The sequence below is a fragment of the Moschus berezovskii genome, chromosome 2, assembly GCF_049115385.1.
Source record: "Moschus berezovskii isolate FMDL1 chromosome 2, NW_MosBer_1.0, whole genome shotgun sequence".
Classification (NCBI taxonomy): domain Eukaryota; kingdom Metazoa; phylum Chordata; class Mammalia; order Artiodactyla; family Moschidae; genus Moschus; species Moschus berezovskii.
In genome coordinates this window covers 38702763-38718918 of record NC_142461.1, presented here as the reverse complement: position 1 = coordinate 38718918, position 16156 = coordinate 38702763, and the positions used below count along the sequence as shown (strand labels likewise).

The 16156-nt window shown below is 40.8% G+C and overlaps 1 protein-coding gene across 5 annotated transcripts in view; it reads left to right on the top strand.

Moving 5' to 3' along the window:
• Positions 1-16156, top strand: part of UNC80 (unc-80 subunit of NALCN channel complex) — a 218111-nt gene that overhangs the window by 153669 nt on the left and 48286 nt on the right. For all 5 annotated transcript variants that reach the window (XM_088842019.1, XM_055398557.2, XM_088842016.1 and 2 more), the window contains 7 exons: positions 2979-3162; positions 5887-5981; positions 7890-7979; positions 8710-8811; positions 11382-11562; positions 12699-12967; positions 14556-14690. In XM_088842019.1, coding sequence (XP_088698145.1) covers positions 2979-3162; positions 5887-5981; positions 7890-7979; positions 8710-8811; positions 11382-11562; positions 12699-12967; positions 14556-14690 — 1056 coding nt within the window. The remainder of the gene's footprint in view (positions 1-2978; positions 3163-5886; positions 5982-7889; positions 7980-8709; positions 8812-11381; positions 11563-12698; positions 12968-14555; positions 14691-16156) is intronic.

Here is a 16156-nt window from a genome sequence, read left to right as displayed (position 1 = left end):
GCATCATAGTCAGCTGAATTCACCACTGTTTATATGGGAAAACTCCTCTTGGCACAATCCCTGGCATATGATGGGCACTCAATAAATGTCTGTTTCCTCCCTGTCTCTCTTTAGCATTATACAACTTCCTCATGTCAGTCCTTAATTTTAGTTTTCTGTTGAAAAATGTACGTGTCATTTTTAGTCATTCTTTCCCTTTTCGTATCTCACTGTTTAAAACACATACACACACACACACAGAGGAAAATGTTGCCCTAGATACAAAGTATTTGTGAGTGTATTTTTCCATAGCAACTATCTGTGCTTTACATTGTCCTCACAGCTCCTTCCTGAACCCTCCAGAATTTGTCAGTCTCTTCACATTCTCTTCCTTATACCCTAAATGAATATGCAGTTTGGGGACTGTTGGCTTGATGACTATTCTTTTAAACTACACCTTAATCCAAGCAGACAGATGGCCAAATGAATTTCACTGTCGGGAGAATGTTCTTTCTCCCTAACCATCACTGGTCTTCTGCAAGTGGGGAAATAGAAGAGTTATCCATATGCATCTGCAGCAGGATGATAAATTTAACTCAACGCTACTACTCTGATGTGCAAACAAAAGTTGTAAGTTCTTCCCTGTGTTTATGACTGAGGTGGTTTTCATTATGAATGCCCACCTGCTGGTGGACAAGGGAAAAATATAAATAAGTGTACAATCCAGTTTTAAGTTCAGACTGATAGAAATATATGAATAGTACCTTTGGATAGTATTTGGTCTCTCTTGTCTAAAAGTGCTTAACCTCTAGAAATTCTCCTCCCTTCTAACTTCTTTCATATCTAGATATTATGTGGAGTTGGGGAGAAAAAAAGACCTTTGTTCCGAATTCTGTCTCCTTTCCAATGTTTGCTCCAGCTCCTTCCTTGTGAGACAGAACTCTCTATCTGGCTGGTTCCTGGATGCCTGACTGGTGGAAGCTGAAGCCCATGGCTTCTGTAACTTGCAAACCTTGTCTACTCCCAGCAGTGCTTGCTGGGAGACTCCATCTCAGCTCCTGCTGGTGCTACCCACCCCTCTGAGTTCTGGTTGTCCCATATGGCTTTAGATTAGGAAGTCCTCTGACTAGAGTATCCTGCTCAGTGAACCAGCCTATGGCAGTTCTATCCAAAAATCTCTCCAGTCAAGCTTTCTGCTACTTCGTCTCCTTCTGCACTACTCAAAAATCCAAGGTAGATTAGCACAGCCAAAAATATCAGAGCCTCCTTCAGTTTAAGTGTGTGCTCTGCCAAGTTTATGTTACAGCCAGATTGGTATCAAAAGGCTGTGTGGTGAACTCTTGTCAGAGACACAAACAAACACTGGAGTCAAAAGCCCCTTTGGGGTGCCTGCTCCTTCCCCAAGACACTGGATGGGGAAACACTTATATTGTTCCCCTCCATCCTTTTACCCTGGGACAAGAAAATGGACATTTCAGTTCCTTTCTGCCATATTCTCCTTTCAACTCCAAATAAGCCTTAACACTAAACATAAATCCTTCGAACTATATCATTGATAAGTTACTAGAGCAAAGGGCTGGGTACACATTGGCCACTTGCTGTATAACCTTGTTTTATATAAACCCCCATCTTTCCCTGAATCCCAAGTACATGCATGTTTCAGGTGGTCTAGGGAAAGGGGCTTTGTACTCAGAATGGCAGAACAGTGAAGGGCGGAGTCATGTTTTAAACCGTTACCCCTATTGTACCTCTCTTTTTTCTAACAACTATTGTAGATATGTGTGATAGGGAGTTGGGGAACATGATCTATATCTTCCAGACTTCATTAGGAACTTTTAAACCCACTGCCCAACTTGATTCAGTGATCTTCAATCTGGGGGTATGTGAAGACTTTTGAAGCAGTTTGCTGCCCAAATAGTTTTAAGGGAATAAATCTCCGAATCCTCATTTTGTAGATATACACTAACACTTCTTGAGCATGTCTGCCATCTCAGTCATCACTGTATACCAGAAAGGCACACTCTGACCCTACCAGGTATCACCAGGCTGCATTGACAGATGTGTAAGACAGGGAAAGAATCTGATGTACTGCATTAGATTTAAGGAAACCTCATTTCTGATTGATTGAGGCCCTTTAAACCCACAAGACTTCCCACCTTTTCCTGTCTTCTATAGATTTCTACTAGGTAGGAGGTTTGGCCATCATTAGGTTATTCAGCCTTCAGAGTCACCAAAGTGCACTGGGTTAGTAACACTGATTCTTTCAGTGTAACTGGAAAGTCTTCTAGGTTTAACAAATTTTTCCAGAAAAAAAAATGTGTAAAATCCATGGGCAGTGGCTTTTACATTATTTCTTTCTGATTCTGTTGTGCATTATTGAATAAGGTAGCTAAAACTTTTATCAAATGTGCCGGAGTATGTGAAGTATGCTTTCCAATTATAGTCAGTTCTCTTTTTTCAACATACAGAATGTTTAAAATACTCTATTCATATTAACAATATAAATTTATGATGGGACATTTTAAAGGTTAACTTTAAAATATAAAAAAGGGCACACAGTTTTTCAAAACTTATTCCAGATGACACAAACAAAAACTTTTAAGTTCACCAACTTAGCCAAGCAGAGTGTTCTTAGATCAGACCATTAGACATAATCCAAGCTTAAAATAGTGTTTGGACAAATGTCACATAGTCATTTTGGGTGGTCCAAGTACCTGGGCCACCAAGTGACTTGAAAGCTGGAAAAAATGATCTTTTGCTTTCCTCTTAAGCAGTAGGTATTTTGATGATAATGCAAAAATGTATGGCCACCTGCTCTGGTCAGTTTTTGGGTTATACCTTCTCCTGCTTACTACCACTGAAGATGCTAGAGAAGCATTTGAACAGAGAATACAAAAGCAAAAAAGAATATCTAATTTAAAAAATGCAAAGCTAAGGAAATGAGAATGCGAACTCAGGGTCATTGTGGCTTTGTGACCTCTTCCTGTCCTGAGTTGCAGGTGGGATTAATCATGTACTTTGTGCGGACCCCCTGTGAGTGGGGGATGGACGCCATTTCGGCCACTCTGACTTTCCTGTGGGAAGTGGTCGGTTATGTGGAAGGCCTGTTCTTCAAGGATCTGAAGCAGACAATGAAGAAGGAGCAGTGTGAGGTGAAGCTCCTGGTGACCGCTTCAATGCCAGGTACTGCCTTCAGATGACTTAACTTTTCTAAGAGTATGAATACCCCTTTTACAAACCAAGTGTTTCTTTCATTCATGAGAAAACTTGCCAACCCTGGGATTGAGTGCCTCAAAGAATTTTTGTTGAACGCAATCTGAAGAAACACAATAGACCCTTTAAAAGTCAGCAATTGCCAGATGAAAAAGGGGACATCAGAACTGAGATCCGTGTGAGTCAGTCCTTGAAGGGCTGCCAAGGTGAAAGATGTGTTTAAGTCTATCGCAGAGGGCCAGCTGAACTGAAAGCCTTTTTGAATGGATTTTTGGCACTACAAGGAGAATAATATTGTTTGTGTGGCATGGACCCCAGGCTTTTGTGAACTCACTGAGAGATGGCTTTATGAAAAATTGCAAAGGGGAAAAGCAGGAAGGAGAATTACAAAAGAACATGCAGTATGATATAAAATCTAGATACAGTTCCTTTTCACTTTGGATAGCTTGTCTTTCTTGGAGATAAAATAAATGTTGCCAAGCCTTTATCCTTGTGCAATGACTAAGAAAATGTGAGATGATACATGTATTGATATAAAGAGAAAGACAGAATTATGTATAAATAAGAACACAGTTTTTATTTAACATGGGCAGCAAAGAGCCCTGTGTTAAAATCAGAGCACTGCCTCTAATTGTCTGTATGATTAATATTATCTATGACAAGGTACATCATTTTTAAAGCTTTCTTTATGGGAAAATTGGGGATCTAATTCAAACTTCACAATTGTGAGGAATAAATGAGTTTCAGTTCAGTTCAGTTCATTTCAGTCGCTCAGTCATGTCTGACTCTTTGTGACCCCATGAATCACAGCACGCCAGGCCTCCCTGTCCATCACCAACTCCCGGAGTTCACTCAAACTCATGTCCATCGAATCGGTGATGCCATCCAGCCATCTCATTCTCTGTCGGCCCCGACTCCTCCCACCCCCAATCCCTCCTAGCATCAGACTCTTTTCCAGTGAGTCAACTTGACGCATGAGGTGGCCAAAGTATTGGAGTTTCAGCTTTAGCATCAGTCCTTCCAATGAACACCCAGGACTGATCTCCTTTAGAATGGACTGGTTGGATCTCCTTGCAGTCCAAGGGACTCTCAAGAGTCTTCTCCAACACCACAGTTCAAAAGCATCAATTCTTCGGCGATCAGCTTTCTTCACAGTCCAACTCTCACATCCATACATGACCACGGGAAAAACCATAGCCTTGACTAGATGGACCTTTGTTGGCAAAGTAATGTCTCTGCTTTTTAACATGCTATCTAGGTTGGTCATAACTTTCCTTCCAAGGAGTAAGCGTCTTTTAATTTCATGGCTGCAATCTGCAGTGATTTTGGAGCCCAAAAAAATAAAGTCTGACACTGTTTCCACTGTTTAGGTTTGTAAAATACTTGCTGTCATGTCTGACACATGGTCAGCATTCAGTAAATGGTAATTGTGTATTTATGTGTCTATAGATTATTCCACAAAGTGTTCATTTTTATTAAAGAAACTCATATTGTCAGGCATATACTTAAAATCAGCTCATTGAAAATCAAGGTCTATCATAATGTTCACAAAGATTTATAATTAAGGAATGAAGTAGAAATATTGTCTCACCAGCCAAGTAAAATATAGAAAAAGTAAATGTAAACTACATTTCATGGGACTTCCCTGGTGGTCCAGAGGTTGGGACTTCACCTTCCATTACAGGAGGTGAGGGTTTGTTCTCTGGCCAGAGAACTAAGATCCCACATACCTCGCAGCCAGAAAACTGAAATGTAAAACTCAAGAGTTTTGTAACAGATTCAATAAAGACTTTAAAAATGGTCCACATCAAAAAGTCTTTAAAAAAATCAATAATAAACTATGTTTTAGGTACTTGTTTAGCTTTTGCTATTCTCTCGTTTGTATTTTCTCAGCCATTATTTACAATTTAGGAATACATTATTTGTTGCAGTGTTTAAAGCTTGAATTCTGACTCTTCCAGTAAATAAATGTCTTTGACTAAGTTACTTATACATTCTTATTTATAAAAATAAGTTCTATGTTTCTTCATTTGTAACATGAAAATAATAACACTTGTGTGATAGGGTTGTTGTGAGATTTAAATATGATTATACACATCACACCATTTATACATATTGGGAACTCCATAAATGGTAGTTATCATTATTAAATAAATAAGGAAACATATTTAAAGCAGATATTGACTATAAACAAAGGAGTGCAGATAGTAGAATGCATAGCTCACATTAAACCCTGAGAGTCCCTTGGACTGCAAGGAGATCCAACCAGTCCATTCTAAAGGAGATCAATCCTGGGTGTTCATTGGAAGGACTGATGCTAAAGCTGAAACTGCAATACTTTGGCCACCTCATGCGACGAGTTGACTCACTGGAAAAGACTCTGATGCTGGGAAAGGTTGGGGGCGGGAGGAGAAGGGGACGACGGAGAATGAGATGGCTGGATGGCATCACCGACTCTGTGGACATGAGTTTGAGTGAACTCCGGGAGTTGGTGATAGACAGGGAGGCCTGGCGTGCTGTGATTCATGGGGTCGTGGAGAGTTGGACACGACTGAGCGACTGAACTGAACTGAACTGAATAGTCATCATAATAACAAGAAAAACATCAGCTTAATAATATTTCAGTATTTCATGCTTTGTATTCAAACTTCTTTATAGGAGAAGTCAGTTTATTATGATTTTTACCTTCTGTAGGTACCAAAACCTTGGTAGTTCATGGACAGAATGAATGTGATATCCCAACCCAGTTGCCAGTCCATGAAGACACTCAGTTTGAAGCCCTGTTAAAGGTAGGGATGACTTTCAACAGAAGTGATTTTTTTTTTAATGCACAGTGACTACGGCCACTTCACTGATCATCCAGTTTAGAATTAAAGGGCATTTTTCTACCTTCAAATAAATATGTGCATTTATTTGCATCTTCTAGAATCTGCCCCACTTTTGCATGCTTCTTTTTTCTTGCATATTTTCCCCGATTTCACTGACATTTTAGCTCTGCCCTCAAGTAGCCAAAGGCTCCCTCTCAGCTACAGAGCTCAGAACACTTGTCTTCAGATGCCAAGAATCCTACTTTAGAGCATCCTAGTATCACTTGTGGTTGTTCTGGAGCTGCCCTGGGTTTGTTCACCAAGAACACTGGGACAAACTTTAGGGATCAGGTGACCCATGCAGAGACACTTATTTTGGCGCTGAATTGACTGATACACAGTCTTGACTTGCCACTGACAGAAATGATTAGAGAGGCAGAAGATATATATATACCTTAGAATACATTAGGGGAATCAAGAAAGTATTTTTAATGGTTATGGCAATTATGTACCTCAAGGGAAATGCAATCCATAGCTACTCATGCCTGGAAGGTTTTAAAGGAAAAGTAATAAGTATACTAGTACAGCAATTCCTCTTTTATCTGGAGTCCTAACTGTTGGCCCAGACATAAGTAGAAAAGACCTCTGAGAAAACCAGCTTGCCAAACTTATGTTTCTGATTTCAGTAGAAAAGGTTGGTAGGTCTCCTCCAAGTCTCACCCATTCATCCCCAGGGAATCTCTCAGGCCCACGGAAGCAAACTTCAACATCCATTTTCCCTAGGCAGTGAGTTCAAACCCAGGCTCCACCACAACCAGTGTCACTTAAACAAATCAAATGGCAGGCTCTCTCTAGTCTCAGTTTCTTTTTCAGCAGAGCTCTATATTAGTGCAAGTTGTACCAGTTTTCTCCCTGGGTTGGGAAGATCCTCTGGAGGAAGTTATGACAAGTATTCCAGTATTCTTGCCTGGAGAATCCCATGGACAGAGGAGCCTGGTGGGCTACAGTCCATAGGGCTGAGAAGAGTCAGACACGACTGAAGAAAACTTAGCATACCTATACACACACACACACACGCACACATGCAAGTTCTCTACATGGGAAGCCTTGAATGTAGAATATAGTAAGTAGATAAGAGCTCAATCAGTGCAGTTCATAATACTCTTAATGCTGCTACTAAACATGCTTTCTTCCTGATACTGAGGCCAGTAGACGCCACTGTGTCACCACAGTTCATCACTCAAGGCTGTACTATAATTGTACCTCGTTTAGCACTATGAGAGCAGAGCAGATAGTTTGTGTCACAGTGTCTATTTTAAATTGAGGTATGTACGTTAGTAGCTCAGTCATGTCCAACTCTTTGTGACCCCATGAGCCCACCAGGCTCCTCTGTCCATGTGATTCTCCAGGCAAGAATACAGGTGTGGGTTGCCAGTTCCTTCTCCAAAATTAAGGTATAGTTGATGTATAATATTATATAAACTTCAGGTGTACAGCCTAGTGATTAACAACTTTTAAAGGTCATATTCCATTTATAATTACTGTAAAATACATTCTGTGTTGCACACTATGTCCTCGTAGCTTATTTATCATATATTAATACATACAGCTCGCACCCCTTAACCCCTACCTCTGTCTTGCAAGACCTTACACAGTCTTTATGCTATCATTTTTCAGATGGCTATGTGCCTGTATATATTCATATATATGTGTGTATAATATATATACACATATATGCAAACATATAATATATACAATGTAAGATATAAATACATATATATATTCCTTATAAGAAATTACCTTGTTTTTATGGCATTTTTGTCTTTCATCTTACTGTTTGGCTCATGATATCAGTAAATGTTTTTTTAAGATTTGTTGTTGTTGTTCTAGGAGTGTCTGGAGTTTTTTAATATCCCAGAATCGCAGTCAACACATTACTTTCTCATGGATAAACGATGGAACCTTATCCACTACAATAAGGTAAGACTGTGCAGTGATGACACTCATGGAGAGCTGAGTCAAAAGCCCGTTATGCCTTTCCTGAGGGCAGCTTCCCTCGGGGGTGTGTCACTGTTTAACGGTGGGGAGAATGGCTCTTGGCTCACACTGTCTTACTGTCAACATAGGTTTGGACTGGCCGCTTGACCTTCATGCCCTTCAGTTTGCTTGCATGTAAAGTGAAGGTGATGATGGTGTCTACTTTAGGGTTGTTGTAATAATTGAAGAAGATAAGTCAAGTAAGGTATTTTGTCACTCATGATTATTACATCTAAGTGAAAGTTAAGTTCCCATATTGTAAGGACATATATCTATTTGGAATGTTAACATTGTTCTTGTTCCACTATATTAAGCATGATCATGGAAACATGATCTAATTAGCAAAAGGAAGCCTCAAGACCACTGACAGCACTTTACAGTGATTTTCTTCCTCTTCCAGAATGTGCTTTAGTCAATTGCCTCTGGCTCCCTTGCACCTGTCAGGGCACTTGGGATTGGGAAAGTGTATTTGGCTTGGGGAGTTTGAAGCTTTCCTGAGGAGGGGGTTTACTCCTGGGATTTTGTAGAATTTGGCCGGGGGGTGAAATAGTAAGAATGCAAGTCATTAGAAAATACATAACTTGTGTTTGTCTGCCCTTTGGGGAATGAGAAAGTGAGAGTCAGAGTTGAGTCGTTTGAACTCTCTTTTTGTCTTTGTGTAACCCAACCACAGACCTACGTTCGGGATATTTACCCTTTCAGGAGATCCGTGTCTCCACAGCTGAACCTTGTACACATGCATCCAGAGAAAGGGCAGGAGCTCATTCAGAAACAGGTGCCTGACCACCACAGTTTTATGCTATTATTGTGTCATGTTACTGTGATAGACGATCTGTAAATGGTTGCTGGCCCTGAGATCCTGTGATTCTGCTATGATCTCTAGAGAGAAGGGTGGGTTCTTGATCAATAGACAGTTCCCCCAAAATAGTGTATTTTTTAAGTTTTGCAAATTGGATCATAATGTAAAGGTATTAAATACTCACTTGGAGTAGTACTTTGATGAATCATTGGGATATAAATAATAGAAATTTTCTGTTTTATTTACCTACTAGTTTTCTAAGTATGGATTTTCATTCCAGACTGGGAATACATGTAATGTAGCTATAAGAAGGTTGTCTCAGAAATTTCTGCTAGCTGGAAAAAAATAAAAGGGATCAACGGATAGTGCATGCCTGCATGCTAGGTCGCTTCAGTCATGTCTGATTCTTTGCAACCCCATGGGCTGTACCCCGCTTGGCTCCTCTGTCCATGGGATTCTCTAGGCAAGAATATTGTAGTGGGTTGCCATGCCCTCCTCTCAATGGATGGTAGCATACCTGAAAAAGGCACTGAACCAAGGTTCAGAGATCTGGACTCAGTCCTAGCTCTGTCTCTGACCAGTGATCTGACTTCTGGTATGTTGCTAACTTCTCTTAAACTAGGAGGCGATAGAGTCAACCTGCTGTACTTAGATTGAAGAGCAGAATAACATTCACACGTCTCATCACAAATCAGATTGAACTTAAGAAAATTCACTGTTTTGCATGTGAAATATAGCTGTAGCCCACAGTTCTGATGATGCAGTTTTAATGTGGTCTATGTGTTACATTCATTTATTTTTAATAAAATGTCAAAACAAAGAGCTTCCCTCATAGCTCAGTTGGTAAAGAATCTGCCTGCAATGCAGGGGACCTGGGTTCGATCCCTGTGTTGGGAAGGTCCTCTGGGGAAGGAAATGGCAACCCACTCCAGTATTCTCACCCAGAGAATCCCATGGACAGAGGAGCCTGGCAGGCTACAATCCATGGGATCCCAAGAGTCAGACATGACTTAGCGACTAAACCACCACCACCACATTACATTCATTTATTTGAATGTCTTAATGTCAAAACAAAAAGCTTTTACCTTCTCAATTTTTCTGCACATAGCAAGAATGCCAATTTGGCATCAAAGTATTCAAAGATATCTTCATGAGATGGCATAGAATTGAACCAGTTAAGTAATTTAAAACATAGTTAATATTAACTACCTAAATTGCATTGAAAAGAAAGAAAACAGTGAATGTGTTAACAAAGTGTGAGGTGTTGGGAGAAAAGAACTTAAATATTTAATTTCTAAAGCTGCTGCTGCTGCTAAGTTGCTTCAGTCGTGTCCGACTCTGTGCAACCCCATAGACAGCCTCCTACCAGGCTCCCCCGTCCCTAGGATTCTCCAGGCAAAAGCACTGGAGTGGGTTGCCATTTCCTTCTCCAATGCATGAAAGTGAAAAGTAAAAGTGACAGTCGTTCAGTCGTGTCCAACTCAGCGAATTTCTAAAGCAATCTCCCCCAAATTATACCAGCATCTGATTTTGGCAGCAAAATAATGAAAACCATAATCAATAATAGCTCTTCATGAGCAAGGTTTTTAAAAAATAATGTTTAAGAACATGTTTTAAAAGAAGAGCATAGGGACTTTCCTGGCTGTTCCATGCTTAACACTTCACCTTCCAATGCAGGGGGTGTGGGTTTGATCCACAGTTGGGGAGCTAAAATCCCACATGCCTCACGGCCAAAAAAAACCACATAAAACAGAAGCAGTACTGTAACACATTCAATAAGACTTTAAAAATGGTCCACACACACAGAAAAAAATCTTTAGTAAAAAGAACATAAAACAAGACTCTTAACTCTATGTAAACTCCAGCTTGTGATCTTATGACTTCGAAGTTCCTCAGGGAGATAATAACATGCAGACTGTGGTTCTGGCTCTGGTCAAGCTGCTGATCATCTTCCTAATCACATCCCCTTGCCCTCTGACCAGGAACAGAAAAGGCACTTGGAAAAGGAACAGGAGCCCCACATTCATGCCATCTAAACTCGGGGCTAAAGGGTCACCAATCTAGGCCCCATTAGCTTTTGTCCCAAAAGAGGTTTTTCTGGATCCCATTTCAGTCTTTCAGAGGCAAACCCAGAACTGACAGAAAACAGCTGAAGGCCTCAGTGGCAATGAGGGAAGCAAGTGGAATGGACTGGCTCCTGTTGGAGGAGGCCTTCCATCTTATGACATCCACACAAATGGGCTCTATTTAATATTGAGCTGTTCTTGACAATACTTGCCTTGTGCTCCTTCTCCAGCCTGGCATGAGAAACACTTCCTTCTGTAGAGCAGACAGATGCAGGAAGTGCGAGTCAATTAAGTATTGTTTGCTCTTTCTGCATGGTAAGGAAAAGAAAATTCTTTCTCCTTCCTTTCACTTCCCCCACCCCTTAATTTTTACTTAGCCTGGTTTGCCATTAAAGATTTTACTTTAATTTCTTCAGTCGTGGTGATTTCGGGGTTGCCCAATTCTGCTTTTCATCTGCTTCTGTCCTTGCCTGCTGCTAGGTGTTCACTCGGAAGCTGGAGGAAGTGGGGCGGGTTTTGTTTCTCATCTCCCTCACCCAGAAGATCCCCACAGCCCACAAGCAGTCCCACGTCTCCATGCTCCAGGAAGACCTCCTCCGACTGCCCTCATTCCCTCGAAGTGCTATTGATGCGGAGTTTTCACTCTTCAGTGATCCTCAAGGTATCAAGAAAGGAGCTTTTCCTCTCTTGGGCATCTTCTCATGGCCGAGTTTTGTCCTCAGCTGGAGAGCATCTCTATCTTAATCAGTAGACAGTTCTCTAAATCAGTGGCTCTCAGTCTAGAATGGGCGTCAGAATCACCTGGAGGACTGGAGGACTTGATAAAACACAGATGGCTGCATCCCACCCTCCAGTCCCATTTCTGATTCAGCGGCTCTGGAATGGGGCTTGGGAACTTGTATTTCTAACAAGTTCCAAGGCAAGGTTGATGCTGCCATTTCAAGGACCAAACTCTGAGACCACTGCTCTGAGCTAATCCTAAGCAATTGAAGAAAGTAGTAGGGTGGTGTTAGGGGAGTATTTGACTGAGTGAAGGACAAGTATTTCTGTGAAGTTCAAGAGGAGGCAAAATGAATCTACAGTGAGAGAAATCAGAGCAGAGGTTGCCTATTGGGGGTGGGGGGCATGGGGGGCGGGGAGAATGGATTTCCCAGAAAGGGATTTGAAGGAATTTTCTTAGATGATAGAAATGGTTCATATATTGATTGGAATGTTGGTTATAAGTGGGGATTTTTGTCAAAATTCATTGAATTCTACATTTAACAATCTGTGTGTTTTACTCTATGTAAATTACCTGAATTGAAAGAGAAAAATGGAGAGTGAGAAAGGGAGAGTGAGACAGAAACAGAAAAAGATCCATTTTGAAACCACATTCAGTTATTCATTTGGGACAATTTACTTAAATCAGCATCTTTGTGCTCTGCGTCTTCATCCAGATGCTCAGAGTGATGGTACACGAGCTCTAGTCCAACCAGGAGTTAAAAGACCAAGAACTAGTCCCAGCCCTGCCATTTTCTTTCTGAAATAATTTTTTCCTCAAAGTCACAGCTTAGGCAACAGCAGCACACCACACTTGCCGGCCCTATCTTGCCCACAGAGTTGAATCAAAGGGGTGACAGAAAAGTCCTGGGAAGACTCGAAAGTGTTACTGAAATGCCAGCAGCATTGTGCATGTCAGCAGTAGGTCTTGACATACCTGAGTTGGAAACAGCAGGGCCCTAGGGCTGGACTGCCCTCCACGCTGACATGGGGGCTGGCGTGGGGCTAAACCTGCCTCTGTGTCTTCATGTCTCACAGCTGGAAAGGAACTCTTTGGCCTTGACACTCTTCAGAAAAGCTTGTGGATCCAGCTCCTGGAGGAGATGTTCCTGGGCATGCCTAGTGAGTTCCCCTGGGGAGATGAAATCATGCTTTTCCTCAACGTTTTTAATGGGGCTCTGATCCTGCACCCAGAAGACAGTGCCCTGCTCAGGCAGTACGCAGCCACCGTCATCAACAGTGCTGTGCACTTCAATCACCTCTTCTCCCTCAGTGGCTACCAGTGGATTCTGCCCACCATGCTGCAGGTACGTGGGCCTCCTCCCCTGCCCATCTGGAAGGGCAACAAGATCTGTGCTGCGACTTTAGCTGATTGACTTATCTGCTTTCGTGACCTCAGAAGGCACCAAATGAAACCCCCACAAAGATTTTCCAAAGGTCACAGTATTCCATTCTATCCTGAGATTTCCCAGATCTGAACCACGGTTCCCCGTTTCTTCTGGGCCAGTGGTTCTCAAAGTGTAATCTCGGGACCAGCAGCATCAGCGTTACTTGGGAATTTGTTCAAAACACACATTCTTGGGCCCCACCCCAGACCTACTTCATCAGAAACTCTGGAGTCACGGCCCAGGAATCTGTGTTTTTACAAAATCTCTGGGTGGTTCTGATGCCCTCAGAAGTTTGAGAACCATTATTCAAGTGTGAGGCAAGTGTTCAATTGCTGCTTCTCCCAAGATTTTGCAACCTTTCTCTGAAAAGAGATTTTCAAAATTGCCATTAAATTTGGTATAATGAGGTGATTGGAAGAGATGAATGTAGCAGGAACAGTTTTTACTTAATCATGTCTAATGCATATGTGGCCACATTGAGGAGTACAGAATAAAGTTCAGAAAGGGCCTGGGGGCTCATCCTAGTTCTCTATTGTTGTGGAAATTTTAATAAATTATGGAAGAAGTAATACATGCTTATGTAAAGTGGAGTTTGCTTAACCTACAGGGGCAAGAAATTGACTTTTAATATCATCAGGGCTCTCGGTCCTCTTTTTAAATAGTTGGAATTTTATCTATTATTATAACTTCTTAAATAATTATCAAAAACAGTAAATGCTCATTATAAAATTCAAAAGAAGAAAGCTTAGATGAGAAATTAAAGATCATCTATAATCCTCCTTCCTAGATAATCATTGTTTGCACATCTTGAAAATCCTGGTGCTCTCTCTCCTACTTTTTTTAAAACAGAAGTTGGATCATAACATATGTTCAAGTTTTTGCCTACCTTTTTTTTAAAATGTGACACTAAGAATGTTGTGGGCATTTTCCCTGTAGCTACATTTAGCACTGTATAGCATCTTTTAACGGAGAAGGCAATGGCAAGCCACTCCAGTACTCTTGCCTAGAAAATCCCATGGATGGAGGAGCCTGGTGGGCTTCTGTCTATGGGGTCACACAGAGTCGGACACGACTGAAGTGACTTAGCAGCAGCAGCAGCAGCAGCATCTTTTAAAAAATAGTTGCATAGTACTCTGTTGTATGCATATAAATAATTCATGTAATCCCAATTTATGAATAATTTAGGTTGTTTCAAATTTTCTACTATTTTAATGCCTTAATGCCTTGCAGCAGGCATTTCTGTATAAACATCTTTGTATATTTAATTGTTTTCTTACGACAAATTACTAGTCATAAACTTCCTGGGGAAAAAGTGTATTTTATTTTTTTGCATTTTTATGTATATTTCTAGATTTCTTTCAAAAAGGTATATACTTTACACTCCCCTCTATCAATTTATGAAATTAGTCATTTCCCTCCATGCTTCCCATGGCTATGAGCTTGTAAAGCAAACACAACTCTAGTAAGCTGTTAAGGCATTTTCTGAATATGTGGTATTTTCCCACAGGTGTACTCTGACTATGAAAGCAATCCTCAGTTGCGTCAAGCCATTGAGTTTGCGTGCCACCAGTTCTACATTTTGCACCGCAAGCCCTTCGTGCTCCAGCTGTTTGCAAGTGTGGCCCCTCTCCTGGAGTTTCCTGTGAGTAAACTCAGTGGAAATAAATAAAGGACCAACCCAATGAGAAAAACCAAGTTTGTTTATTCAGAACTCACTATAGCAGTGGATTCCTGGGCTGGTTATTACAGGTTTTGGATCAGAGTTCTGTTTTAATGTGTGGTCTGGTCATTGTCCATTTCTGTTATCAGGCTCTCGGCTTTCTTCTTCAACCTATGGAATGCAAATACCCTAAATCATTTCTCTTTCAATAAGAAATTTGTCTTTCTTCAGCATTTCTCTTCAAGCCTCATTTCAGCCCCTAGGATGTAAATAGACCAATTCTCTAGTTTTTTTAAAAGAGTGGAAAATAGAAAATGATAAAAGGAAGAGATTCTCAAACTTATGGTTTCCTGGGGGGAAGGGATGGTTATGGAGTTTAGGATGGATGCGTACACACTGCTACATTAAAAATGGATAACCAACAAGGTCCTACTGTATAGCACAAGGAACTCTGCTCAGTGTTATATGGCAGCCGCGATGGGAGGGAAGCTTGAGGGGAGAACGGATATGTGAAAATGTATGGCTGAGTCCCTTGTGCTATCCACCTAAAACTATCACAGCATTGCTAATCAGCTATACTCCAACAAAAAAGTTTAAAAAAAAAAAAAAGGAAGAGTTCCTGATTCTCATTTCTATCACTGTCCAGCACTTACCCTGTTTTATTTTTATGCAGAGTATTTACACCGTATCACAGATAATACATGTATTTGTTTCACTAATATGTATCTCTGCCACACCCCACAGTATAATTTGAGCTCCATTAAAGTGAGATCTTGATCTGACTTTTGTTTGCCTTTGCTTGATTTTAGTTGTTGTTTTGTTTGTATGGTTTTTTGCTTTTGTTTCTGTTTTGCTATAACCTAAGTGCCTGACACACAGTAGGAATTTAACAAGGATTTGTTGTTTTTAATGAATGAATCAAAGCCATTTTACAAAGATGGCAAGTATCTACTCTGGAGGTATTTCAATAGATTATCAAATAGGAACCACAAAATTCCTAGGGTTTTCTAAATAAGCTTCTGTTTCTCAAACATATTTGATTCCATTATGGAAATCTGGGGGGGAATGCTGAGTCCTACTGTCAAAGACCAGAGGAAACACTGGCATAAATTGTTCTGGCAGTTCACATGTCTGTATTTTCAAGAGTTTCCACAAAGATTTCTTTTGTACTGGATTAGCTTTTCCTTTTGATGCTTTTGAACTGTGGTGTTGGAGAAGACTCTTGAGAGTCCCTTGGACTGCAAGGAGATCAAACCAGTCCATCCTAAAGGAAATCAACCCTGAATGTTCATTGGAAGGATTGATGCTGAAGCTGAAAGTCCAATACTTTGGCCACATGATTCAAAGAACTGACTCATTTGAAAAGGCTCTGATGCTGGGAAAGATTGAAGTCAGGAGGTAAAGGGGATGACAGAGGATGAGATGGTTGGATGACATCACTGACTCAA